We start from the raw sequence: 27,974 nt of genomic DNA, 5'->3' as shown, positions 1-27,974 counted from the left end.
CAGAAACTCAACTAGTATAAAGAAGGCCAGTTTTATTGCTTATTTAATTAGCACAACAGTTTTCAGCTGTGCTAACATAATTGCAAAAGGGTTTTCTAATGATCAATTAGCCTTTTAAAATTATAAACTTGGATTAGCTAACACAATGTGCCGTTGGAACACAGGAGTGATGGTTGCTAATAATGGGCATCTGTATGCCTTAGATATTCCATAGAAAATCTGCTGTTTCCAGCTACAATAGTCATTTACAACATTCACAATGTCTACACTGTATTTCTGATCAATTTGATGTTATTTTAATAGACAAAAATGTAGCTTTTCTTTCAAGAACAAGGACATTTCTAATTGACCCCAAACTTTTGAACGGTAGTATATATATATATGTATATATATATATATATATATATATATATATATATATATATACAGTACATATACTTTTCCTCCCAAAAGTTGAGGTCCAAAAGGTAGGAATTTCGTTGATAGGCACATCAGTTGTTGTGACAACATAGAGCTGTCTCCCTTCCTATGAAATGCTGGTCCCCATCTTCTTTTGACCTGATTGAGGGCTGTTAAGGCTTCAGATTACAGATTTACTATTGTCAAGAAATAAAAACGTGACACTGGTTATTACAAATTTGACACAAGGAAATATAGGATTGTTATTTAGTTGTTGGTGTATAATATATTTTACCAGCACGTATATTTAAATGATCACACACAGGTGCAAATGTTTGATTTAAAAGAAATGCTATAATGTCCATGTGAAACTTCTCTGTGTTGTGTCATTTTCTAGGTAACAAAAAAATGGCGACATATGTGGACCCGGACCAGACCCCAGATGCCACTGCAGAAAAATGCAGCCGTTTTGAGGTGCTGGACTGGCTCAATAAGATCCTGGACATCAAATTCACCAGGGTAGAGCAGATATGTTCAGGTACCGTCTCACTAGTACCGCTTTTCCAAACAAGACATTTTGCCGCCAACTTTTTGTCGACCTTTCCATTATATCTGAAAGGTTTTGCCAGCAACAAAACCTGTATGTTAATTTCCGCCAACCGGCCTAGTCATGATTGCGGTAATGTATTTAAAAGTCCTGCTAACTTCTCAGTATAGATGTCACTTTTCGTCGTTTTTGTCAGACATCAAACTTGTCCTTGTCAGTCACAAAGCTTCACAGATATGCTTTTCATGCATTTATTCTCTCCATTTAAATGTATCTAGTTATTTCCTTGAGATGTTCTTGTCTACTGTCACATAAATGCTTTGGCATTTAGCCTGGTGGAACGCATACTGTCATTTCACACATTTGTTCTTGACTTTGATAGGTAAATATTTAAAGGCCCTTATATGTAGCTAATAAATGATGGGTTAATATCCCTAGGCTCCTAGCGATTTGTAGTTTAAGTTAGAAACCGATCTGTCTTCAGACAGAATAACTGGTGGGGAGTTTGAATGGAGAGAAATTGCGCAATGGTGTGATCACATCCAACGTGGATCAAAAAAGCTACTTTCTGAAATTTCAGTTTCTTTACATGATCAGAAGAGAAGATTCTAATTGTTCTGCAGCAAAAAAAATTAGGACATGGGCCCTGTTTTGAAATACACATTTTTGTTATATGACAGCGGTTCCACACGTTCTGTAACACTCAATTTGTGTGTGAAAGATATTATTGATATTTTATTCTGTTAAAATCTATTATATTAATTCTTACTATAAAATATATGTGGGTTGACTGTGATCAGAACTGGGGAATGAATGTAAGTGTGTCTTGTCTGTTTAATGAACAAAATAAGAACATTTGATTTAATTTGCATGGCGCGGCCATGTAGCCTATATGCTGCACAGACCAGTAAGATAATTCAACTCACAATATACTATTCTCTTATTTTGAAAATAAATTGTATTTGTCTTTGTTTTTTGTGTATGCTTTGCCACACATTAAATCATGAACATTCTATTGTTGTTGTCCGACGTCAAACATGTCCTTGTCATTATGAAAAGGTATAAACACATAAATGGCACGTGACATCGCAGCAGCTGGGTCCAAATACCAACGTTACATGCCAGAAAAAACATTTGATTAAAAATGTTTTTAGGATATGTCACTAACAAGCCAGGCAGCTAAAAGCTACTTTCTAGAAAATATTTTGGTTAGTTTGCTAGCTTGTTAGCTAGTTAGCTATCTAGCTGGCTAGCCAGCTCAGATATTACCAGAACATACTGTATGTATCTGACAACATTTTGTATTGAACTGTAGCCAACTTTTTATTCACCATCACAGAAAACTTAACACATGTCACGTTGGTATGAATGATTCGGGAGACAGACGCAGGAATGCGTGAGTCCATATTATGGCAAGAAAAGCTCAAATAAGCAAAGATAAATAACATACCATCATTACTTTAAGGCATGAAGGTTAGTCAATCTGGAAATGGTCAAGAACTTGAAAAGTTTCTTCAAGTGCAGTCGCAAAAAACTTCAAGTGCTATGATGAAACTGGCTCTCATGAAGACTGCCACAGGATGACCCAAAGTTACCTCTGCTGCAGAGGATAAGTTCAGTAGAGTTAACTACACCTCAGATTGCAGCCTAAATAAATTCTTCACAGAGTTCAAGTAACAGCCACATCTCAACATCAACTGTTCCGAGGAGACTGCATGAATCAGGCCTTCATGGTCAAATTGCTGCAAAGAAACCACTACTTAAGGACATAAATAAGAAGAAGAGACTTGCTTGGGCCAAAAAACACGAGCAATGGACATTAGACCGGTGAAAATCTGTACTTTGGTCTAATGATTCCCAATGTGAGATTTTTGGTTCCAACCGCTGTGTCTTTGTGAGACGCAGAGTAGGGGAACAGATGATCTCCGCATGTGTGGTTCCCACCGTGAAGCATGGAGGAGGAGGTGTGATGGTGTGGGGGTGCTTTGTTGGTGACACGTCAGTGATTTATTTAGAATTCAAGGCACACTTAACCAGCATGTCTACCACAGTATTCTGCAGTGATACTCCATCCCATGACCCAAAACACACCTCCACGCTGTGCAAGGCTATTTTACCAAGAAGGAGAGTGATGGAGTGCTGCATCAGATGACCTGGCCTCCACAATCACCCGACCTTAAACCAATTGAAATGGTTTGGGATGAGTTGACCCGCAGAGTGAAGAAAAAACCGTCAACAAGCGCTCAGCATATATGGGAACTCCTTCAAAGCATTCCTCATGAAGCTGGTTGAGAGAAAGCCAAGAGTATGCAAAGCTGTCATCAAGGCAAAGGGTGGCTACTTTGAAGAATCTGAAATATAAAATAGGTTTTGATTTAATCAACACTTTTTTGGTTACTACATGATTCCATGTGTTAGTGCATGGTTTTGATGTCTTCACTATTATTCTACAATGTAGAAATTAGTAATGATAAAGAAAAACCCTTGAATGAGTAGTTGTGTCCAAACTTTTGACTGGTACTGTATAATTGTGAAATGTAGACTCCTGACACTTAGTGGGCAAGTATTTTTCTCTCTATTGACTGATGAAACGCAAGCGTTTCGCTACACCTGCAATAACATCTGCTAAACATGTGCATGTGACCAATAACATCTGCTAAACATGTGCATGTGACCAATAACATCTGCTAAACATGTGCATGTGACCAATAACATTTGAACGCATGTTTCACTATTGGCTATTCTGTCCTGCTCTCCCTTGTTACTAGATAGTCTTCAACTTCTATTGTCTGTGTGGTGTGCAGGTTCCTGCTACTGCCAGCTGATGGACTGGCTCTTCCCTGGGTGCATTGACATGAGCACAGTGAAGTTCCAGGCCCAGGACACACCAGACTTCATCCACAACTACAATCTGCTTCAAGCTGGCTTCCGAAAGACTGGTGTCACCAAGGTTAGACTACACCCATACTTTCTTATCCATCACATTAACTGTAAATCAAGGATATTATTTTGATTGTACGTTAATATTTTATCGCTGGGCAGATGGTTGATAGGGATTTGCCCTTTGCTTCCATGTGGTATTTGCTTATTGTTCTAAATCCCTCCCCTTTAGTTTGTTCCAGTGGAGGAGCTGATGAATGGAAGGTTCCAGCCCAACTTCGTATTCCTGAAGTGGTTCAAGAGGTTTTTCCAGGCTAACCTGGTGGGGCAGGTGTATAACCCTGTGGAGGCTCGCCAGGGCCAGGAGATCCAGCCTGCCAGACCCCCCCTCCGCTCCCCCCAGGGACTAGGCCGCAGGTCTGCCAGCCGCAACCCCAGTCAATCAGGTATCCATTCTCTCACTTATCCTGAGTAGTGAGTAGAAATGTAGCTAGCTAATATCTAAAAGTCTTGTCATGGATACACACACACGCAGACTAGCAGCAGACCGCTTGCAGCTCAGGGAGGAAGTTATCTCTAATTTGAGGCAGGGACACATGCACCTTCAATTTGGCAGAAGCACTCGAGCCTGGGTAAGGCAGGGCCTGAAAGTCGCGGGTATGGCTCGGGCTTAAAATCCATGCCCGTGCAGGGCTCTAATCCTGAGTTGAAATGTTCTTTGTGCTGTTTGTGACCTTATATTCAGGATGGAATATTGTTGGTATTTTTCTGTTAATCAGTTTGTGTTTTCCTTTTTTCCGACAGGGGGGTTGGAAACCGACACGGATGAAGAAGCTTTAGGGAAGTATCAAAGGAAACGTATCGTTTATGAAGATATATGGAGGGAGACGTACTCCTGGGTAGGGCCCAGCACTCTGGGAGAGGTCCATGCCTACTGCAGTCTGTGTGACATGAATTTCAACATCTATCACTCGGGCCTTGTTGACCTCAAGCGTCACTCACAGTGCAAGAGGCACCAGAAGCTTACCCTGGCTGCCAATGGATGCAATTTAAGAACCGAGGCGAGAAAGAGCAGGCAGGGCAGCATCAGCAGCTGTCCACCTTGTAGTGAGTTGGTCCTGTGCTTCATTAACTGTGTCTCTGGTCCGTCCGCGTCTGGGGACCAGGTGTCTAACAGATACGGTCAGTATGTCCTGGGACTACAGTACCCAGAAGACATAGTGTCCGCTTGCCAAAAGACTCCTTACTGCATATACTTGTACGGAGGAGTGGTGCTAGGGGAGGCTGGCATAGCTTCTGTAGTTCTAGTAGGCTATTTTGATGTGAAGGCAGCCAGACACTGCATCAGGCTGTTGGATGTCCTGCAGTCTCCAGCCGAAGACAATACTGGAAAGGAAACTGCTGCGGCTTTGGTGGAGACCTTGAAGAGGTTTGGGCTTCCTGCAGCTAACCTCGCGGCTCTCTACACAGATGGTAACGGTGCTGCCTCTGAGCAGATTTGCTCACAGCTTAGGGAGCTCAACCCCAACGTGGTGGTGCTAGGTAGGCTGTATGGAGTGGCTGATGCATCCTGCCATGCTGGGATGGTAGAGCTCTCCACTCAGGCCCAGGAGCTAATTGTAGATATCTACTCCCACTACTCCTTCTGCTCCACCAAGAATGACAACCTGAAGGAACTGTTTTCTAGCATAACCAGTATCAATGGCCTTACCCTTCCCCTCACCACCTGCTGCCTTAACTTCTGCATGTTAGCCAGGAAAGTGTTGGAAATGTGGACAGATCTAATCTCCTACTTCAGCTCCTGTAACAAAGAGGATGACGTAGATGAGAAGGCCAAACTGATCTGCACACAACTGCAGGATCCCCAAATCAAGGCTACCTTTATGTTCCTAAACCAGGCCCTGGAGCCTCTCCGTGCCTTTCAAGAGCGACTGCACCACCATGAGGGCTCGGCCCGGGCCGACCTGGTACAGATCCTACAGGAAGCCAGCAACCTTCTGCGCTCCTATGCCTCCAGTTTCCTCCGTCCTCAAGCCGTCGTGCGTTTCCTCAAGGAACGTGACGTCTCTCTCCTCAAGACCACAAAGTTCCACCTGCCAGGGCCAGAGCTGAACGTAGGTGGGGCTGCAGTGGAGGACTTCCTGTGTGAGTCATCAGAGTCAGGAGGTGAAGCACTGCAGTTTTTACAGAAGCAGGCTCTGGCTTTCTACACAGCACTTACTGCCAGCGTGGCGGAGGGGCTGCCTCTGAGTGACGGCGTGTTGAGGAGCATGGCCCAGCTACTGAGCCCCCAGGGTAGGTTGACGGTCACAGGGAAGGTGGTGGGAGAGCTGGGGGCTAAACTTGGGCTCTGCAGCTCACCTGAGGAGATCAGACAGCTGAACAAGGAGTTCCTGGAGTACCAGCTGGCAGAGGAGGGAGAGTGGGAAGAGGGAGAAAATGGATCTGATGGGGGCATCCAAAATGGCTCTGCAGCCACCTCGCTGGAGCAACATTGGTGCACTGTGTTGAAGGCTTCTGGATCAACCAGCATCTTCAGGAAACTTGTTTTGACCCTCTTAGCCATGCCTTGCCCCCCACTTGAAGCTCAGAAGGTCTTCACACAGGTAGGGGAAAGACAAAAAGCATCACACAATTGTATGTCACTGCACTCCTGCATGGAAGTTATTGTGTTGGTGTTGTCCCATTTATGTTCTTATCTGCGTGTGCTTTCGTCTGTATCTGCATCTATATTATTTGTGTCTGTCTGTGTTCTTAGATTGTGGAGAATGGGGACGCTGCCCAGTTCACTGACAGTGTGACAGAAAGTGAGCTGGACTCTGTTCGGGAAGTAGACCTGACCAATGACAGCGCTCTATCAGACAACAACAGTATCTACGAGTCTGGCATGAAGAAGAGAGGTCGTCCCAGAAAGATTCCATCAGGTACATTGTTTCATTAAGGGACTGGAATAGGACTAACATATTTTATTATCACTGTATGAAATGTACTGTAGTATAGTGTAGCACACACAAGAGCTCTCAAATTCTTTTTTTAGGGTACAGCTCCATTTTGAGTTAGCATTAGTTTGTGTGTGTACCGGTAAGCAGCTTATCAAGTGGATTAGCACATGAATGGGTTAGCTTAAATGGGTTGAGTTGCTCAAGATGGCGGCAGCTCTCTATTGTTGGGGTAGGTTAGTGTAGCATGAGCATGCTTCAGGTTTGTATGTCTATGGGTAGTATTATATAAGGTTGGTTGTGTTAGTGTAATAGAGGTAATAGACAGATTTATATTTTAGAGTGGGCAAAAATTATTGTTATTTACATACAGTATGTTGTTATGTAAAAGAGATGGTATTCTTATATGGGGTAGCTATGATAACGTACCATACCACTGACTGGGAATGATTGGGAAAGGGGGTACGTAGTCAGTTTCAGAACTGAATGCATTCAACTGAAATGTGTCTTCTGCATTTAATCGACATGCCTTAATCGACATCCACGTCATCGCCTCCATTGGTTGACTTAGAAGAACAAATTTTGGGGCTACACTACAGACGGCTATATAGGTTGGCTAATACCTGACTAGTAAGTACCCAGTACACTACTTTAGTGAAGAAAAAAATCTTTAAATGATTATTATTTAATAATATAGAGATTTTATTTTATTACGATTTTTCAGAGGGTGCTGCAATGCCCTCAGTACCCCTATTTCCCGTAGCTCCGGGTACAGATTTCAAAAGCAGTCAATGATCTCGAAGTCTCGGGATTTGAACTGTGTTTATTGTGTTGTAGCGTGATATAAGCAGAATTCAATATAATTCCAATTAGAGGTCGACCGATTAATTAGGGCCGATTTCAAGTTTTCATAACAATCGGTAATCAGCCTTTTTGGACGCCGATTACATTGCCTGCGTGGCAGGCTGACCACCTGTTACACGAGTGCAGCATCAAAATGACCTTGTGGCTGCAAGGAGCCAAGGTAAGTTACTAGCTAGCATTAAACTTATCCTATAAAAAAACAATAAATCTAAACATAATCATTAGTTAACTACACATGGTTGATGATATTACTGAGTTAACTAGCTTGTTCTGCGTTGCATATAGTCAATGCGGTGCCTGTTAATTTATCATCGAATCACAGCCTACTTCAACTTGATGATTTAACAAGTGCATTTGTGAAAAAAACACAATCGTTGCAATAATGTACCATAAACATCAAGGCCTTTCTTAGAATCAATATATTAAAAAAAATCTGCATATGTAGTTAAAAGAAATTAATGTTAGCAGGCAATATTAACTAGGGAAATTGTGTCACTTCTCTTGCGTTTAGTGCAAGCAGAGTCGGGGTATATGCAGCAGTTTGGGCCGCCTGGCTCGTTGCGAACTGTTAAAAGGCCATTTATTCCTAACAAAGACCGAAATTAATTTGCCAGAATTTTACATAATTATGACATAACATTGAAGGTTGTGCAATGTAACAGCAATATTTAGACTTAGGGATGCCACCCGTTAGATAAAATACTGAACGGTTCCGTATTTCACTGAAAGAATAAACGTTTTGTTTTCGAAATGATAGTTTCCGGATTTGACCATATTAATGACCATGTGTGTTTATTATATTATAATTAAGTCTATGATTTGATATTTGATAGAGCAGTCTGACTGAGCAGTGGTAGGCAGCAGCAGGCTCGTAAGCATTCATTCAAACAGCAGCTCTTAACAATGCTTGGATGCACAGCGCTGTTTATAACTTCAAGCCAATCAACTCCCAAGATTAAGCTGGCAATACTAAAGTGCCTATAAGAACATCCAATAGTTAAAGGTATATGAAATACAAATGGTATAGAGAGAAATGGTCCTATAATTCCTATAATGACTACAACCTAAAACTTCTTACCTGGGAATATCGAAGACTCATGTTAAAAGGAACCACCAGCTTTCATATTTTCTCAGGTTCTGAGCAAGGAACTCAAACGTTAGCTTTTTTACACGGCATATTTCACTTTTGCTTTCTTCTCCAACACTGTTTTTGCATTATATAAACCAAATTGAACATGTTTCATGATTTATTTGAGACTAAATAGATTTTTATTAATGTATTATATTAAGTTCAAATAAAAGTGTTCATTGTTCATTCAGTATTGTTGTAAATGTCATTCATTACAAATATATATATAAAAATCGTCTGATTAATCGGTATCGGCTTTTTTTGGTCCTCCAATCATCGGTATCGATATCGTCGTTGAAAATTATAATCGGTCGATCTCTAATTCCATTGCAAGAACCCAAAAAAATGTTGCCCCCTCGCCGATTTCAACTTCCCCGTTAGTCACTTTATCGTTGGACGGGCCTGGTGTGTGGTGCCATTAGCATTGTCTAGCATTGTCTGGAATGCACAAGCCTTCAGAGCAAAAGTGCATTTTGGCATGACACCCTAATCAGCACTAAAAAGCAAAAAATCTCATGGCTTCCAATTGCATCATATAATATGTTGTAGTTGTGGATGCACATTACAGTAGTAAATGGCAGCCATATTCAACCGGCGGCTAGTAGAATAACAGTAGAATTGGCAGTGTATGGGCAGTGCATGGGCAGTGCATGGGCAGTGCATGGGCACTTTTCCTTTGTTACTGTATGTCATTCACTGACAGACCAGAGAGCTGTTTATAACCTGTCAGAAAATTCAAGTTGATCAACTAGCCCATGTTTGCTAGGTAGGTAAATTAGGTTAACCAGCTATCTAAATCTTGTAGTTACCATTGCCAGATTATGTGCCAATGGGAGCCTTAGGAATCATATGAACACACATAAGACATAGCAAAATAGTAAAATTGCAGGAATTTAGCTAGAAAACTGCAAACAAATCCCCCCCCCCCCATGGGAAAATGTATGGAATTGCAGAAAATGAGCTTATAAATGGCAAAATGTTGATTCCGCCAACAAAAGGGGTGTGAACAGTTTGGGGTTGCATGGGTCGTGAGGTGAGGGTTAATAACAACGTCGATAAGTGACATTATCCATACGGACCTTTGCCACCTAGGAAATGTCCCACTGGGCACCACATATGTCAATTCAACGTATATTCCATGTTGGTTTAATGTCATTTCATTGAAATGACATGGAAACAACATTGATTCAACTGTGGGTTGTGTGACCGGACCTTCTTAAATAGTAGTTGAGTACCCCTGGTATATGAGTTGGAGTCTATCTATACCTACAGTATCCCTTATGATAACCTCCATCTAATTTTACACTGTCCATTGATTCTCTCAGTGTTTCACATACTTCTATCACAGGATCCCTGTTAATAATGGAAGCATCAATGTGTTGTTCTCCAGGGGTGAATTACCTTAATGGGACAGTGAAGCCATGCACAGTGCGGCTGCAGAAGATAATCAGTAAGAAAAGATATTGACAGTTAGTGAAGATGATCATTGGTATTCATCTATATCACTTAAGGCCAGTCACCACAGGCTAAAATGATATATATATTTTTTGCATCTACTCGTCAATTTGAAGAGTTTTGGGTATGTTTGTCCATTTAATGTTAGTATTTTCAAAAAGTAAAAAATTCAAATGTCAAAATGTTGATGAAAATATTTCCGTATATATTTCCGTTAGTTTATCATACTACCGTCATCAACATTTCATGAATTTTTTTTTTTTTTACATGGTCATACATCCTTAATTTGAAAGCTCACTACATTGAATCACACATCATTTAAAAGCCAATTTCATAGAGAATGTTACAAACGGGACTATATGTAGTAACTTACGGCGATTGGATCTAAATTAGTGTTTGGCATTTGGTAGTTTAAATGAATTGTAAGTTTGTCTTTAACTGCCATTTCCCCAAAGTCACTCTTCCCACACGCCAACACATTTTTCTCTGCCTCAGAAGCATCTTCATTCATCAACTTTCTTGTGGTTATCCTTAGACGTGCCCTCCAGACTTATACATAGGGAATTGTTGATATGTTGTCATGTTTTAATTCTAGATTACATTTCCTTTAAAAACATTTGCCAAAAATGCATTTTTACGTATCTTTCTATAGTATTTTAGATAGAAAGATAAAAAAATATTTATCCACAATCTGCTATATGTAAGTCAGCTCCTGGGAGTGTAACAAAATGAAACCAAAATACTTGGTCTGACTTCATCCAGTGTCCAGAAAATTGGATTTGTGTGATATGCAAATATGCACATATTTAATGATATTACCTAATTTGCATATTTGTGTACAATATTTCAGAAACATTTTAATATATAAAAAGTAGCATATTTGTGTCCACATTCAACTGGTAAAAGTTGATTGTGATTAAGGGGAACAAAATACCCTATTAGGGTGTGGTGCCTGGCCTTAAACTCAATTGAATTGATGTACAGGTGACACATTACCAGAGAATGCTTAACAATCCACCTTCCATGGTTGGGGTCAAATCAATTCCATTTCAATTCAGTCAATGCAGGAAGTAAACTGAAATTGGAATTTCAGTTTACTTTGTGCATTGACTGAATTGAAATGAAATTGACCCCAACCTTGTCTTTTTAGTTATCTATCCTCTGGCTTTTCACCTTTTGACAATTTCAGGCAAAACTCTTGTATTTTCTGCATCAAAACATTGATTTGGTTTCTATGAAACTTGTTTATGTAGATGGGCCAAAGAATGAGGACGATACTGTGTTCGTTGAGGACAACGTCATTTGGACAAATACTATGGAGGTAATGTTTTTGATTATTTTGTTGATGTTTTTTTGTATCACATATCTTGTCTAGTAGGATTGGGTGAATCAATTCAACAAATATGGTAACTTAAGATTTAACTAAGGGTGACGTTATTGTTTTCTTGTGACTCATAATCAACTATGCATAACAGAGCTTTAAAAGACAGACAAGGCCTCCTGAGTGGCGCAGAGGTCTAAGGCACTGCATCGCATTGTTGCGGTGTCACTATAACCTGGGGTTCGATCCCAGACTGTGTCACAACCGACTGTGACCAGGAGACCCATAGGACGGCACACAATTGGCCCAGCGTTGTCCGGGTTAAGGGAGGGTTTGGCGGGGGGGATTACTTGGCTCATCGCGCTCTAGCGACTCCTTGTGGCGGGCCAGGCGCCTGCAGGCTGAATTCGGTCATTAGTTGAACGGTGTTTCCTCCGACACATTGGTGTAGCTGGCTTCCATGGTAATTGGACGGGTGTTAAGAAGAGCGGTTTGGCGGGTCATGTTTCAGAGGATGCATGACTTGACCTTTGCCTCTCCCTATCCCGTTGCAGTGATGAGACAGGATCGTAATCACAAAATTTACTGAAAAAATATTAACAAAGACGGACATACTGTAGATATTGTTTCCTATGTTTGTTTTTACCTGTTCTGCATTGACGAGTTCTTACCTTGCTATAGTGGGGGTGTGACAGATCAAAATAAACTGCACGTGACAACACCTGACAATGGAAACTATCATTCTTTGGAATCAAACAAAGCAAAACGTGCATGGATCTTTTGCATGTCTCCAAAGCTTGACATTATGACAAACCTTTCTATGCAGGTTTAATGAAGTAAGAGTCACTAGTGTGCTTTGCTTTGCTGTGGCTTGTGCAATGAACAATTTTCTATGCTTTTAAATAATTTTTATTAAAACTTTAAATGCTTGGGACAAGTTCATACTGGTATCTCACCCGTGTCTAACAAACTAACCTTGTTAGTAACTTTTTTACCCTCTCCTTTATCTTTCTTCTTCTTCTTTTTTCATGTGGGTCTACTTTATGCTTGGTAGTCATAGCAATTCTTGGATGTGAGTGCATGACTGGGTGTGTGTGCGCTTGTGCCCACGTGTGTGCGCTTGTACAATGCCTGTGAGCGGTGTGCGTAATAGGTGTGTGCATGTGTGTTGTCCCTCAGGGCACCATTAGGGGCATTTATGGTTGGGAGAGCAGCTTACGCCAGAAGCCACAGGCGCGCACTGTGTTTCAGGCTGGTGCCGGCACCTGGGTCAAGCCACAGGCGCTTGACAACGACAGCAAAAAGGACCAGGAGTCCGAGGCTGCATCGGTAGGTACTCTCAAAACACCTACCAGTGATGGCTGGTGCGCTGAGATATCAGAGGACGGGCTCATTGTAATGACTAGAATTGAAACAATGTGTTTGATACCGTCCCATTCATTCCATTCCAGCCATTACAATGAGTCCATCCTCCTATATATCTGCCCACCAGCCTCCTGTGGCTCCTACGCTTGAGGGGAGCCCTTCTGACCTCTGGCGAATGGGGCAGTGAAAGGCGCAATGCAATCGAAACACACATTAAAACATATATTTAGCTCTAAAGGTGTGCGTGGCTGTCAACGACACGTCATTCTTTCTGTGCATGGCTCTTGTGATTTGCTTCTAACGTTCTAATTTCCTTTTTAACCCTTTATATGGACTTACGTGGTCTCCCATTCTCTTAACTCATTCTCACTGCTCTGAAATTGGGTCGCTTGAATTAAGGTTGACAACCTGACAAACCTTACAAACAAAGGGCCAATATTTGCTATTACATGTAAAGAAGGATATGTACAATTGTAGTCACCCATAGGAAAACCTTTCTTTTTTCCAATTTTCAGGTTCATCAGATATCAGTGGATGTGTTCGTCACTGTCTTCAAGCATGCATTGTCAACTATTTTATCTGTGGATTCAAGCATAAATATTTTTGACTTTCAGCCCCCGAAGAAGGAGAATCATACATCCAACGTGTCTACAACGAGCCCCAGGGGAGCAAAGAAGGGCATTGATTACCAGGTTCCTACTTTCACAAATATTTGCTATGCATGCCAACATGCTTCCATATCATATAAACCCATGTGAATAACCCTCCATCTCCCGGGGTCTCACCCTGTAGGATGGGAAGGGTTTCCCCACTGGAGAGCTGGTGTGGGGAAAGGTGAAGGGCTTCTCCTGGTGGCCTGGACTGGTGGTGCTCTGGAAGTCCAACAAGGCACCGCCTGTATCCAAGCGCCGGGTAGAGTGGTTCGGTGACGGAATGTTTTCCGAGGTGAGGACTTGACTTGACTCATTGTAGATAGCAAGATTGACCTGCAGCACAGATTGGTGTTTGAACAAAATTGTTCCTTTGTTTTGTGTTGCAGATCTATACAGAGAGGCTTCTGCCTTTTGCAGCTTTTGCAAAGTGCTTCTGCAAGAATTCCTATGCCAGCTTGCCTACCTACAAAGATGCCATCTACCAGGTCCTTGAGGTGGGACATGAATGCTATTATCTATCACTATCTTAACATTGTAATGTATGACTCTGTAATATACTAGCCTGGTCCCAGATCTGTTTGTGCTGTCTTTCCAACTCAACTTGCATTGTCATTGCGTGACATTGGCAAGACAGCACACACAGATGTAGAACTATGCTAGTACTGTACTGTTACATCCCCATATATCACAATATTCCATACGGTATACTGTAATACCACAAAGCACCACATCACTCACTCATATTTCATGTCTATGCAGTTGGCTGGTGAGCGCTGTGAGAAGTCCTTTCTTACAGCGGGGAATAAGCAGGAGTTGCTTAAGTTGATGCTGGACTGGGCCCACAGTGGATTCCTGCCCACTGGACCAGATGGGTTCAACCCCCCACCACCTGCAAGTATGTGTGGTTTAGGGTGAAGTTTCCCCTAAATGCTGATCTTGGGTCAGTTTAGCATTTTCCTGATTAAGGTTAGGATTGGGGCCGGGGAAGCTGATCCTAGATCTGTACCTATGGGATATTTCACCCTGGTGCGTTTTGTGTTGCTTCCATTATATTTCCACAACAGGGTAACACTTATACCTGTGTAGTACACTAGTAACAACAGGTGTTCTCATGTTCCTTTTATTTTGTTTTATTACCAAAGATGCCAAATACTCAAAGGCAGAATCTTCAGACTCGTCTCTGGCAGACTATCAGCCCCCAGCTAAGAGGAAGTATGTGAACAAGAACAGACCATCCTATGGGAATCAGAGCTACAGCAGAGGTAAGCCCTACACCCACAGCAATCCATATTCATTAATATGGGCCGTTTTTCTAGTTCCTCTGTCACTATAGAATAATATTTGCATCAATTAAATTCCTTTATTTTGTGGTTCACAGAGGCAATGGTACGAGAGGTTAGGAAAGGCAAACATGTTAAAGGTATTTAACATTCTTTGAGCTGTAATTGTACTTTTTTGCTCTCTATTTGTCTGCACTTTAGAAAAATATTATATCATTGAATCAGTCATTTTACTAATGTATACAATTCATTATTCACCTCAGAATTCTGTTTATCATGTGGAACCCCCCACATCCACACCTTCCACCCACTGTTTGAGGGGAGTCTTTGCCTGAAGTGCAAGGTAAACTAACTACATCTTCTCATAAATTGAATGACTGTTCAGTTTATTTATGCAACTGTATCCTCGTAGACATGTTAGATCATGTCTGCTTATCATCTGAAAGATTGTTGACATGAATGACCTTCGTCCCCATGGTAAAGCTGTCCCTCCTAATTTTTGCAGGAGAACTTTATTGAGACTTTGTACAGATACGACGAAGATGGCTACCAATCCTACTGCACGGTTTGTTGCGCTGGCCAAGAGGTCATTCTGTGTGGCAATGCCAGCTGCTGCAGGTTAGCACTGCTCAAGAGTACACGTTCCTCTCTCTCTTCTTTCACTCCCATTTCTTCTTTCACTTGCTTATCCTCTCTGTCGTTCTCTCTCTCTCTCTCTCTCTCTCTCTCTCTCTCTCTCTTTCTCCCTCTCTCAGGTGTTTCTGTAAGGACTGCCTGAACATTTTGGTTGGCGATGGAACCTTTGACAAGCTGAAGGATGTTGACCCATGGAGCTGCTTCATGTGCTTACCATCCCAGTGCAACGGATCGCTCAAGCTGCGGACTGACTGGAGCGTGCGAGTCCAAGAGTTTTTTGTCAACAACAGTGCCCTAGAGTTTGAACCCCACAGGGTGTATCCCTCCATTCCTGCCCATCAACGCAGACCCATCAGGGTGTTGTCTCTCTTTGATGGGATTGCCACAGGTTTGTACATTCTCAATATGGGCTTTCATTTATCTTTGGGAGATGGTTGCAGATAAGTGATTGCGATGTGTTTTATGAGGATGCAATGGCTTGGGTTTCTTCTGTCTTCAGGATTCAGGCATTTTGGTTTGTGTGTCAGTGACTGATACTCTTCTATGCCCATTGTGCTCTTGCAGGGTACCTTGTGCTCAAAGACCTGGGCTTCATCGTAGAACGCTACATCGCCTCTGAGATCTGTGGGGACTCGATCACTGTGGGTATGATCAAACACGAGGGCAAGATAGAGCACATCAATGACGTACGCACCATCACCAGGAAACATGTGAGTTCAGCATACACACACACACACATTCAAACAAACAAATTACCACACACACACACACACACACACACACACAGACACACACACACACACACACACACACTCTCACACACACATACACACACACACACCTGTGATCATTCTCTAACCTGTGTGTGTCTGTGTTTGCTGTGTTTCAGCTGGCTGAATGGGGTCCCTTTGACCTCCTGATTGGAGGAAGCCCCTGCAATGACCTGGCCTGCGTCAACCCTGCTCGGAAGGGCTTATTTGGTAAGGAACCTCCTGACTTCAAAGTAAATGGAGTGTTTCCACTTGACCAGTGGTTCTCCGACCTCTCCTGGAGAACCACCAGCCGTCCATGTATTTGATCAATTCCAGAGCCAGCACACCTAGTTCATTGTTAACTAATCATCAAGTCCTTGGATAGTTGAATCGGGAGAGCTAGTTCAGGGCTACAACAGAATTGTGAATTTTCTGAGGTAAGTAGGAGAGGTTTTAAGAACCACTGTGCTAGACAATGTAGAGAGCTAATGTCTGGAGAACTTTATCAAGTATGTTATCACATCGTTTTATTAGCAGTTGACATGGTAGCCTACTGTTAGATGCACGTGTCACGCTAACCTATCCATTGGTGTAGTAAATGGGTTTTTAATGGTGTTTCATTGGTTTTCTCGGTCTGTTTCCAGAGGGCACAGGCAGGCTGTTCTTTGAATATTACAGGATGCTGACCATGATGAGGCCAAGGGATGATGACAACCGTCCGTTCTTCTGGCTCTTTGAAAATGTGGTGGCCATGCGCGGTCATGACCTGGCCGACATCTGTCGCTTTCTTGAGGTAAAGGCACGAGCAGCTATTTCATGGTCAATGAGGCCTCTCCTTCTTCCATTCTCTCTCTTTCTTTAACTCTCTTGCTCTTTCTCCCTCTCTCTCCCTGTTCAATGGCATTTGGGTGGTGTGTTTGCGTCTTCATTTCATTATTACTAATACAGTTGAAGTTGGAAGTTTACATACACCTTATACCCTGACTACACCGCTCGCGTCACGTGCCCAAGTGTTGCAAAAATAAATGTAGAAATCTATATTATTCAATTATTGCACCCACACTGCTCGCGCCCGTCAACGAGCGTCTACGTTGCCAAGGGCTAAAATAGAAGTCAGTTCTATTTGTGACGCAGATCGCGGTGCAAGTCTTGCCTCTCCCATCTCCTCATTGGTTTATAGTAGCAGATACCCACGTTCCATCTCCTCATTGGTTATACCCACGTGGGCGATTGAAAGACGAACTGTGTTGTCGGTCGTCGTGGTAATACTATGAAAGTTTAGATGCCAATCACCAAGTTCAAAGAAGAATAAGCCTGGAATGAGGAGAGATGAATAGAAACGATTCGGTTGACCGTTTTATGTGTGGATTAATTGTCAGAGTAGAGGACCTTGTGCATTTCAGGTAAAATAACATCTCAATGTTTATATCCCAGGACAAATTAGCTAGCAACAGCAAGCTAGCTAAATAGGACAAATTAACTAGCAAGTGCAAGTTAGCTAGCTAAATTGCCATAAATGTTTAATGGTTTTTGTCCTTTCCCCAAATGAATGTAAATATTTTGATATTTTAACCTGCGTGTTGTGAACGCGTTTGGTGTGGGGGGACAAAATAAATGTATGCACGATGGCGCACGCGCGCAGCCGGTTTGGGTTCCGTATTAGCCAAATACAGTGGGGCAAAAAAGTATTTAGTCAGCCACCAATTGTGCAATTTCTCCCACTTAAGAAGATGAGAGAGGCCTGTAGTTTTCATCATAGGTACACTTCAACTATGACAGACAAAATGAGAAAAAAAATCCAGAAAATCACATTGTAGGATTTTTAATTAATTAATTTGCAAATTATGGTGGAAAATAAGTATTTGGTCAATAACAAAAGTTTATCTCAATACTTTGTTATATACCCTTTGTTGGCAATGACAGAGGTCAAACGTTTTCTGTAAGTCTTCACAAGGTTTTCACACACTGTTGCTGGTATTTTGGCCCATTCCTCCATGCAGATCTCCTCTAGAGCAGTGATGTTTTGGGGCTGTTGCTGGGCAACACAGACTTTCAGACCCTCCAAAGATTTTCTATGGGGTTGAGATCTGGAGACTGGCTAGGCCATTCCAAGACCTTGAAATGCCGATCCTTCGTTGCCCGGGCGGTGTGTTTGGGATCATTATCATGCTGAAAGACCCAGCCACGTTTCATCTTCAATGACCTTGCTGATGGAAGGAGGTTTTCAAAATCTCACGATACATGGCCCCATTCATTCTTTCCTTTACACGGATCAGTCGTCCTGGTCCCTTTGCAGAAAAACAGCCCCAAAGCATGATGTTTCCACCCCCATGCTTCACAGTAGGTATGGTGTTCTTTGGATGCAACTCAGCATTCTTTGTCCTCCAAACACAACGAGTTGAGTTTTTACCAAAAAGTTATATTTTGGTTTCATCTGACCATATGACATTCTCCCAATCTTCTTCTGGATCATCCAAATGCTCTCTAGCAAACTTCAGACGGGCCTGGACATGTACTGGCTTAAGCAGGGGGACACGTCTGGCACTGCAGGATTTGAGTCCCTGGCGGTGTAGTGTGTTACTGATGGTAGGCTTTGTTACTTTGGTCCCAGCTCTCTGCAGGTCATTGACTAGGTACCCCCGTGTGGTTCTGAGATTTTTGCTCACCGTTCTTATGATCATTTTGACCCCACGGGGTGAGATCTTGCGTGGAGCCCCAGATCGAGGGAGATTATCAGTGGTCTTGTATGTCTTCCATTTCCTAATAATTGCTCCCACAGTTGATTTCTTCAAACCAAGCTGCTTACCTATTGCAGATTCAGTCTTCCCAGCCTGGTTCAGGTCTACAATTTTGTTTCTGGTGTCCTTTGACAGCTCTTTGGTCTTGGCTGTAGTGGAGTTTGGAGTGTGACTGTTTGAGGTTGTGGACAGGTGTCTTTTATACTGATAACAAGTTCAAACAGGTGCCATTAATACAGGTAACGAGTGGAGGACAGAGGAGCCTCTTAAAGAAGAAGTTACAGGTCTGTGAGAGCCAGAAATCTTGCTTGTTTGTAGGTGACCAAATACTTATTTTCCACCATAATTTGCAAATAAATTAATTAAAAATCCTACATTGTGATTTTCTGGATTTTGTTTTCTCATTTTGTCTGTCATAGTTGAAGTGTACCTATGATGAAAATTACAGGCCTGTCTCATCTTTTTAAGTGGGAGAACTTGCACAATTGGTGGCTGAATAAATACTTTTTTGCCCCACTGTACATTTAAACTCAGTTTTCACAATTCCTGACATTTAATCCTAAATGACCTAAGACCCCTGTCTTAGGTCAGTTAGATCACCACTTTATTTTAAGATTGTGAAATGTCAGAAAATTTGTAACGTTCGTCTGTGGGAGAAAGAGAGGAGGACCAAGGTTCAGCGTGGTAAGTATTCATTATACATTTTAATGAAAACGATTACTCGAACAAAACAACAAAACAATAAACGAGAATGACACGAAACGAAACAGTCCTGTCTGGTAACATACACAAAGACAGAAAATAATCACCCACGAAACACAATAGAAAACAGGCTACCTAAATATGGTTCTCAATCAGGGACAACGATTGACAGCTGCCTCTGATTGAGAACCATACCAGGCCAAACACAGAAATAGCAAATCATAGAAAAACTAACATAGACAACCCACCCAACTCACGCCCTGACCATACTAAAACAAAGACATAACAAAATAATTAAGGTCAGAATGTGACAAAAATAGTAGAGAGAATGATTTATTTCAGCTTTTATTTCTTTCATCACATTCCGAGTGGGTCAGAAGTTTACATTTACTCAATTAGTTTTTGGTAGCATTGCCTTTAAATTGTTTAACTTGAGTCAAACGTTTTGGGTAGCATTCCACAAGCTTCCCACAATAATTTGGGTGAATTTTGCCCATTCCTCCCGACAGAGCTGGTGTAACTGAGTCAGGTTTGTAGGCCTCCTTGCTCGCTCACGCTTTTTCAGTTCTGCTCACAAATGTTCTATAGGATTGAGGTCAGGGCTTTGTGATGGCCACTTCAATACCTTGACTTTGTTGTCCTTAAGCCATTTTGCCACAACTTAGGAAGTATGCTTGGGGTCACTGTCCATTTGGAAGACCCATTTGCGACCAAGCTTTAACTTCCTGACTGATGTCTTGAGATGTTGCTTCAATATTTCCACATAATTCTCCACCCTCATGATGCCATCTATTTTGTGAAGTGCCCCAGTCCCTCCTGCAGCAAAGCACCCCCACAACATGATGCTGCCAACCCCGTGCTTCACGGTTGGGATGGTGTTCTTCGGCTTGCAAGCCTCGCCCTTTTTCCTCCAAACATAACGAAGGTCATTATGGCCAAACAGTTCTATTTTTGTTTCATCAGACCAGAGAACATTTCTCCAAAAAGTATGATCCCTATGTGCAGTTGCAAACCGTAGTCTGGCTTTTTTATGGCGGTTTTGGAGCAGTGGCGTCTTCCTTGCTGAGCGGCCTTTCAGGTTATGTCGATATAGGATTCATTTTACTGTGGATATAGATGCTTTTGTACCTGTTTCCTCCAGTATCTTCACAAGGTCTTTCGCTGTTGTTCTGGGATTGATTTGCACTTTTCGCTCCAAAGTACGTTCATCTCTAGGAGACAGAACGCGTCTCGTTCCTGAGAGGTATGACGGCTGCGTGGTCCCATGGTGTTTATACTTGCGTACTATTGTTTGTACAGATGAACGTGGTACCTTCAGGCATTTGGAAATTGCTCCCAAGGATGAACCAGACTTGTGGAGGTCTACAATTTATTTCTGAGATCTTGGCTGATTTCTTTTGATTTTCCAATGATGTCAAGCAAAGAGGCACTGAGTTTGAAGGTAGGCCTTGAAATACATCCACAGGTACTCCTCCAATTGACTCAAATGATGTAAATCAGAATCTTCTAAAGCTATGACATCATTTTCCGGAATTTTCCAAACTTTTTAAAGGCACAGTCAACTTAGTGTATGTAAACTTCTGACCTACTGGAATTGTGATACAGTAAATTATAAATGAAATAATCTGTCTGTAAACAATTGTTGGAAAAATTACCTGTGTCATGCACAAAGTAGATGTCCTAACCAACCTGCCAAAACTATAGTTTGTTAACAAGAAATTTGTGGAGGGGTTGAAAAAAGAGTTTTAATGACTCCAACGTAAGTGTATGTAAACTTCCGACTTCAACTGTAAATCTCATCTCATCTGTTTCCAGTGTAATCCCATCCTGATCGATGCGGTAAAAGTGAGCCCAGCTCACAGAGCTCGCTACTTCTGGGGAAACCTCCCTGGCATGAACAGGTAAACATAAATACGACTAACACATAGACACATCCCCATATCCCTTCACATACTCCTACTGATGAACACTAACACATGCACTCTCAATATCATGTTGTTTTTCTTATGTTCAACCCACCTACATGAGAGAGTTCACTTGTCTGTATGTTTTCCTCTCCTTAGACCTCTAGCTACCTCTCTGGATGATAAGGTGAACCTGCAGGATTGTCTGGAGCCTGGACGCACGGCCAAGGTAAGACTGCCAAGCTCTTGCTTCTAGATTTTCTTATAATTCAGTACTTTACTGACAAGCGAGGTTGAAGTTAAAAGGCTGTTCAGGTTACTTCTAATGTCTATTTTCTTAGTTCTGAATGAGTTTCTAGCATCAGGTGTGACTGGTGAGTACGTCCATATTTGAAATATGGTTAAAGCTGTGATTGTTATCTGTCGGTTCTTTCCCTTACAGTATAACAAAGTTCGTACCATCACCACCAAGTCCAACTCCATCAGACAGGGGAAGATGGGATCACTACCTGTCGACTTTAATGGCAAGGAGGACTACCTTTGGTGCACAGAGATGGAGAAGTAAGTCTTTATTATTGAGTAAAAGGGTAGAGGTTGGAACAGCATAGAATATAGAAGTGATCACAGTGTAATTACATTGTTTTAAAGTTTTGTAGTCAGCATTATTCCTATACCGTGACTGATCATGGATCCTGCTCTCTCTTGTAAAAGTCAATGTACTTACGGTAGTTGAGTGAATGTAATCTGTCATTTCTAAAAAACAAATACACTAACCCTCGGATTGTTTTGAAATGGTTCTAACATTTTCCATGTTATGTGATTGACCTTTCTGCAGGATCTTCGGCTTTCCCAAGCATTACACTGATGTCAACAACATGGGTCGGAGCCAGCGGCAGAAAGTACTGGGCCGATCATGGAGTGTACCAGTTATCCGGCACCTCTTCGCTCCACTCAAGGACTACTTTGCCTGTGAGTAGGAACCTCACGTTCCTGTGTGCTGCACACTGTCGTCAACAACAACAGCAACATGAAATGGCTGATTGTTGGAGAGAGGAGGGTAAAAAAAAGATCATTATCCTGCCCTGATTTTCAGTGAAAGGAACTGTCCTGTGTTTCTCAGACTGACCTCACAGAATCATCTTAGTCTTTTTATCACTGGCTGTATCAAGTGTTTTATTAGGTTTAGATAATGAGCATCTGTTTTAATGCAGTGTGGTCATATGATCATAATATTACCAGAATGCACTGACACTTTTTGGTTCTTTCCGTTTGTCTGGAATAGTTCACGTTTGTCTATCATTTATTTGATGTTTGGTTTTGTCAACTTTTGGTCAATGATGGTGAGATCAGACCTCAAACCCTGCCCACTATCTACCTCAATACTAATCTGTGATCGGTCTGACATCTGCAGAAACACAGTTTTATCTCTATTTAATTGAATGATTCTGTATCATTTATTTTATATTTGAATGTTATAAATAGTCAGATAAATCATGTTCACGTGTAATTGGGTGAATAAACCTAATGTTTTTTTTACTTGTTTGGAAAAATAGATCTTCCAAAATAATAAAAAATCCAAAACTCAGATTCAAACCAAGGCAAAAAAAAATGTGCCTTGAGTGTTTGATTGTATTTTACCTTGGCCAATATTCATCAGGGTTACAGTCTGTGTGGTGCTATGTTAGGGTTTTTAATGATGTTCTTGTCAAAGAGGTGGTCACAGGACACACATTTTCACTAACTATAGGCAGGTTTCCATTGACACAGGTTAATTAGACTAAAGCAATGTCACAAATAAAATAATTGCCACATGTGTAATGGAAACGGCAGAGACATTTTCTAAAGATCTAATACATTTTTATACATTCGACAAGGGTGGATTTTTCTTTTGTCTTACGAATAAATTATGATTGCCGAATAATTTTGAAGGTAGGCCATTTGATGTTATCACGTAACTATAAATGTCCACTCCACATTTAATTCTAAATGCCTACTGATGGCAAAATCCATTTATTCAACTTGGGAAAAAAATCATGTTTCTTTGCATGATGTCCCATTTGAAGAAACCTATTTTGGTTCCAGGAAGAACCGCTTTGGGTTCCATGTAGAACCCTTTCCACAGAGGGTTCTACCTGGAAACAAAATTTTATTTTTTTTGCTAAATTTTGCTAATTTTACCACATTTTTATTCGACATTCTAGGTTTTGCGAAAAGTGTTATTTTTAAATGTCGACAAAGAAAATAAATGACTAAATGTTAATGGAGGCATAACTATTGTCTCACTTGTTAGAGCATGCCGCTTATAGACTTTAATTTAGGGGATATGGTCAAGCATGTGAAAGAAAAAGTTGCTGAAACCAGTCCTTACAAGTTTGATTTAAATAGTAAGATGTGTGCCTTCTCCCTGTCTTGGAACAATGGGGAGAAGAACGGTTGTAATCGCAAGTGCCTACTAAACAACTGTTAAAACCTAGATACAATATACGTAGAACAATTTTTCTTCTGTAATTATTCATTCTTAAATATTTTAAAGGGAGCTGGACAAAGTTCTGAGGAAAGGAGGACATCATCAATGTCTTCACGTAATTGTTTCAGTAAAACAGACAAGCAGCGTGTAAGTTTGTCTTTAAAGTGGGCACTTTTTTCTGAAAGCAACTGTTTTAAACTGACCTTGTATGTTCATGGAGTGTTGATGAAGGTCACATGGAGGGCCTAATCATAACATACCCACTTTAGTTTCATGCATGTGACGTGTGTTGTTATGACAGGTAATCTGTGTGTGAAGTTGAAGTGATGGCTTTAACTGCAGTGTTCTGTTCATCTCGCTCTCAGCAAGTTTGTTGATGATATCACAACACAACCAGCTTTCATCAAAAACTTGAAGTTACGCTACATTCTAAAATGAGTACTGTTTGTCATTTGGGGTTACTGAGATTTTTAACTCATCAGGTTTGAACCCTTGTTCCCCTCTACCATCCATACCTACCTGTTGTACTGTATGAAGTGTGTCAGTGTGGTGACTGATCTCAACTCAGAGACAGAACAGATACTGTATACCAAATGTGTTTTTCTTGCCATTTCTATTTTTCATAAGCACAACCAGGTGAACACAGTCTGGACAGTGATTTACATAGGATACTGGCCTTATGAATCGTAAAAAAAAAAAAAAAATGAAACAAAAGGAACAAACAATTGTTTTGTGTACTGTATGTTTCTATAACACTTTAATAACAATGCCTTTAAAATGAGGTTATTCGGGTCATCACTAGACTCCTATTGGTGCTATATTATTGTTCAATTGTTTTCTTATATTTCATATTTTTTTGCATGGTATGTTAATATTGAGTCAAGCTGTATATAACATGGTTAGCTGTTCCCCGGCTTGTTTAGTGTTTAGCTGTCATAGTCTCATAACCCCATGTAAAGCTTTTGATCATGTTAGAGATGAGAAATAAACTGCCCTAATTGTATTATTTGTACTTTGTCTGTGTTGTCAGTCTGTCAATTGATGTATATATTATACTGTGAATACTGTGTGCCCGATGTGAGTGAGCTTGTGGGCGCTCTGGCAGGCTTTTGACAATGCAATATTTTTTTGATTGAACCTTTATTTAACTAGGCAAGTCAGTTAAGAACAAATTCTTATTTACAAGGACGGCCTACCCCGGCCGAAGCTGGGCCAATTGTGCGCTGCCCTATGGGACTCCCAATCGCGGCCGGTATGATACAGCCTGGATTCAAACCAGGGTGTCTGTAGTGACGCCTCCTGCACTGAGATGCAGTGCCTTAGACCGCTGTGCCACTCGGGAGGCCGAGTGATGCATACTATTGCTGAGATTGTGGAAGTGTCTGTAAATTCAACAGGTCATAGTTCAGGTGGTAAAAAACGAAATCCTATTTCTCCTAGTGGGCCCATAAGTGGGAAGCATGAGTGGTCGTGCAGAGGTACCTTGGAGGGAGAAAATGAAGTGGATGTTCAGTTTGAACCAAATTGTGTGTCGAGTGGAGATGAGAAGAATTGTATTACAGTGGCAAATGCAAAAGGAAATAAGACAAGTAAAGTCATAGTGTAATCTAGTAAATCCAACCTAGTCCTGATTCTTTTTTTGGTTAGAGTAAGGGTTTTCAATCTATGTAGTTACCTGGGAGATCTATAAATCTATAAATATAGTGGATGCGTTGGATGAGGTGGTGTCCATGAGAGTAACGAGAAGTGGGCTTATTTCGTTTTTTTGTGTATCTATGGAACAGAAGGAGAGTGCTCTGCGCTTCAGGAAGATATCGGATTGGAATGTGTTGTGTGTGTGGATCTTCGAAGCAGGGCGCCTATCAAGGCTGTTATCTCTGGGGTGGCGCTAGAAGTAAAAGGAATCAAGTGTTAGGTGCACACCCGACTGACCCATATGCTTTTTTTGATGAAGAGTCTCTCCCTTCTCACGTGTATTTGGGTTTTACGACATATCCTGTGAGAGCCTTCATGCCCAAACCAATGCAGTGTGATAGATGCAAAATATTTGGTCACGTGTCAAGTGTATGTAGACGGGAGAGCCTAAATGCTGCAATTGTGGTGTGCATGCACCGCATGCACCCAAATGTCTGAAGTGTCCTGTCTGGGTGAATGAGACAGAGGTGGTAAGAATAAGGGGTGAAAAGAAGGGCCCATCTACCTTGCCTGGAGTTGAGACGCTTGGTGGTGCGGAGATATTCCAGATTCTTGTTGTCTGTCCACACGAAGAACGGATGTTCCGCCCCCTCGAGTGCATCCACTGCTCCAGCGGCATCTTCACCTCGATAAGCTCACGATTCCCCACATCGTAGTTCCTCTCTGTGGTGTTGAAGCAACGGGAGACGAAGGCGCGGGGATGTAACTTGAGGTCCAGGGCAGAACGCTGGGACAGGGCAGCCCCTACTCCGACATTTGAAGCATCGACCTCCACCACAAACCTCCGGGACGGGTCAGGATGAACCAAGATGGGAGCTGTTGTGAAACTGTGTTTAAGATCCCACAGCTGGGGACCACGTGAACGGACAGGGGGAAGCTAGGGTGCTGTAACCCCGGATAAAGCGGTGATAGAAGTTGGCGAATCCCAGGAAACGTTGCAGTTTCACTCGACATAGGCTGGGGCCAATCCACCACCACTCTCACCTTCCCTGCAGCAATGATGTAACCCAGGAAGGGGATGGTGGAGTGATGAAATTCGCACTTCTATGCTTTCACAAAAAGCTGGTTCTCCAGGAGGCGTTGGAGAACCTGGTGGACGTGGAGCAGGTATTCTTGGGAGGAGAGGGAGAAAACGAGGATGCCGTCTAGGTAGACGAAGACAAACTGGTTCAACATGTCACAGAGAACATTATTCACCAGAGCCTGGAACACAACAGGGGGTTGGTAAGGCCAAATGGCATGACCAGATACTCGCAGTGACCGCTGGTTATGTTGAAGGCAGTCTTCCACTCGTCCCCTTCCTGTATCCGCACCAGGTGTTAGGGCAGCTTGAAGAACACGATGGCCCCCTGGAGTGTCTCCCCCGGAACGCTTCAATGGTAGTGTCGGGCACTTGTTGGGCGTTTCTCGCTTAGTGTTCCCTCGTCATCGAGCTGCAGCCCTCCTCCTTCCCCTTGGATCGCTCTAAGGATCGCTCTGGGGATGCCCAGCTCGGACGCCAGGGTAACGTCCTTAAAGCTCTCATCGGCCCCAAAGACTATGAGTACCCGGAGAGATTTCGACTGGTTCCCCCAGAGCAAGATTGTATGAAAAGGGGTGTGAGTAAGGGGAGAGGAAAAGTTCTCTGTATGGCCCACCAGACTACTCGCTCCTACCAGTGAGCCTGGTCTTTTAGTGGACAGGTGGCCACGAAATGACCAGTAGTCCCGCAATACAGGCAACTCTTTGTGTGAAGGCTTTATAGCCATTTGGCTGGGGACAGCCTAGGTTTGCCTAGTTGCATTGGCTCGGGAAGTCGGGTAGCCTTGGGTTCTTTCGGCAAAGGAACCGTCAGGGACTTACGGGATGTCTCGGAGGCGAGGTGGAAGCCTTGGTCGGGCGAGAGGAATCAAACCTCCTTTCCTTCCTTCACTCCCGTAGTCTCCCATCGATCTGAATGGTCAAGGCAATGGGCGAGTCTAAATCCGTCGGTAGTTCTTGGGCTGCAAGCTCGTTCATTACTTCCTCCGATACTCCGTGCAGAAACATGTCAAACAGCGCTTCCAGGTTCCAGGCACTCTCAGATGCCAACGTGCGGAAATCCCCTGCATAGTCTGCCACACTGCGGGAGTCTGGGAAGTTACCCTCTTGGTAGGCTGCCTAACAGACAACCCGTGGAATTGCTCCAGCAATGTGTTCACCGCTTGGTCATGAAGCTACTCCCCGTGCCTTCCAATGGTGGCTCCTTGGGAGGAGATGGTGTTGCGGA

General features: G+C 42.3%; 1 protein-coding gene across 5 annotated transcripts in view; it reads left to right on the top strand.

The window, feature by feature from the left end:
• LOC110492746 (uncharacterized) overlaps positions 1–25,043 on the top strand; it is a 30,113-nt gene extending 5,070 nt beyond the window's left edge. Inside the window, exons 2-25 of one of the 5 annotated variants that reach the window (XM_036945818.2) lie at positions 797–937; positions 3,751–3,896; positions 4,059–4,272; positions 4,631–6,432; positions 6,585–6,750; positions 10,149–10,208; positions 11,467–11,534; positions 12,714–12,863; positions 13,514–13,591; positions 13,692–13,844; positions 13,939–14,046; positions 14,312–14,447; positions 14,695–14,814; positions 14,931–14,972; positions 15,096–15,175; positions 15,338–15,450; positions 15,588–15,856; positions 16,033–16,178; positions 16,358–16,448; positions 16,865–17,013; positions 21,476–21,561; positions 21,724–21,793; positions 22,007–22,125; positions 22,400–25,043. In XM_036945818.2, the coding sequence (XP_036801713.2) occupies positions 808–937; positions 3,751–3,896; positions 4,059–4,272; positions 4,631–6,432; positions 6,585–6,750; positions 10,149–10,208; positions 11,467–11,534; positions 12,714–12,863; positions 13,514–13,591; positions 13,692–13,844; positions 13,939–14,046; positions 14,312–14,447; positions 14,695–14,814; positions 14,931–14,972; positions 15,096–15,175; positions 15,338–15,450; positions 15,588–15,856; positions 16,033–16,178; positions 16,358–16,448; positions 16,865–17,013; positions 21,476–21,561; positions 21,724–21,793; positions 22,007–22,125; positions 22,400–22,541 (4,638 nt within the window). In that variant the 5' untranslated portion in view covers positions 797–807 and the 3' untranslated portion in view covers positions 22,542–25,043. Of the gene's footprint in view, positions 1–796; positions 938–3,750; positions 3,897–4,058; positions 4,273–4,630; positions 6,433–6,584; positions 6,751–7,336; positions 7,396–10,148; positions 10,209–11,466; positions 11,535–12,713; positions 12,864–13,513; positions 13,592–13,691; positions 13,845–13,938; positions 14,047–14,311; positions 14,448–14,694; positions 14,815–14,930; positions 14,973–15,095; positions 15,176–15,337; positions 15,451–15,587; positions 15,857–16,032; positions 16,179–16,357; positions 16,449–16,864; positions 17,014–21,475; positions 21,562–21,723; positions 21,794–22,006; positions 22,126–22,399 lie in introns of those variants that run through there. The other 4 variants (XM_090203046.1, XM_090203047.1, XM_090203048.1 and 1 more) reach the window with 4 other exon arrangements.
• Positions 25,044–27,974: the final 2,931 nt, after the last annotated feature.

Source organism: Oncorhynchus mykiss, chromosome 16, assembly GCF_057628025.1.
Source record: "Oncorhynchus mykiss isolate SJ-2025 chromosome 16, ASM5762802v1, whole genome shotgun sequence".
NCBI lineage: Eukaryota > Metazoa > Chordata > Actinopteri > Salmoniformes > Salmonidae > Oncorhynchus > Oncorhynchus mykiss.
The sequence above is the reverse complement of the archived record's forward strand: the minus strand, read 5'-3'. Positions and strand labels throughout refer to the sequence as shown.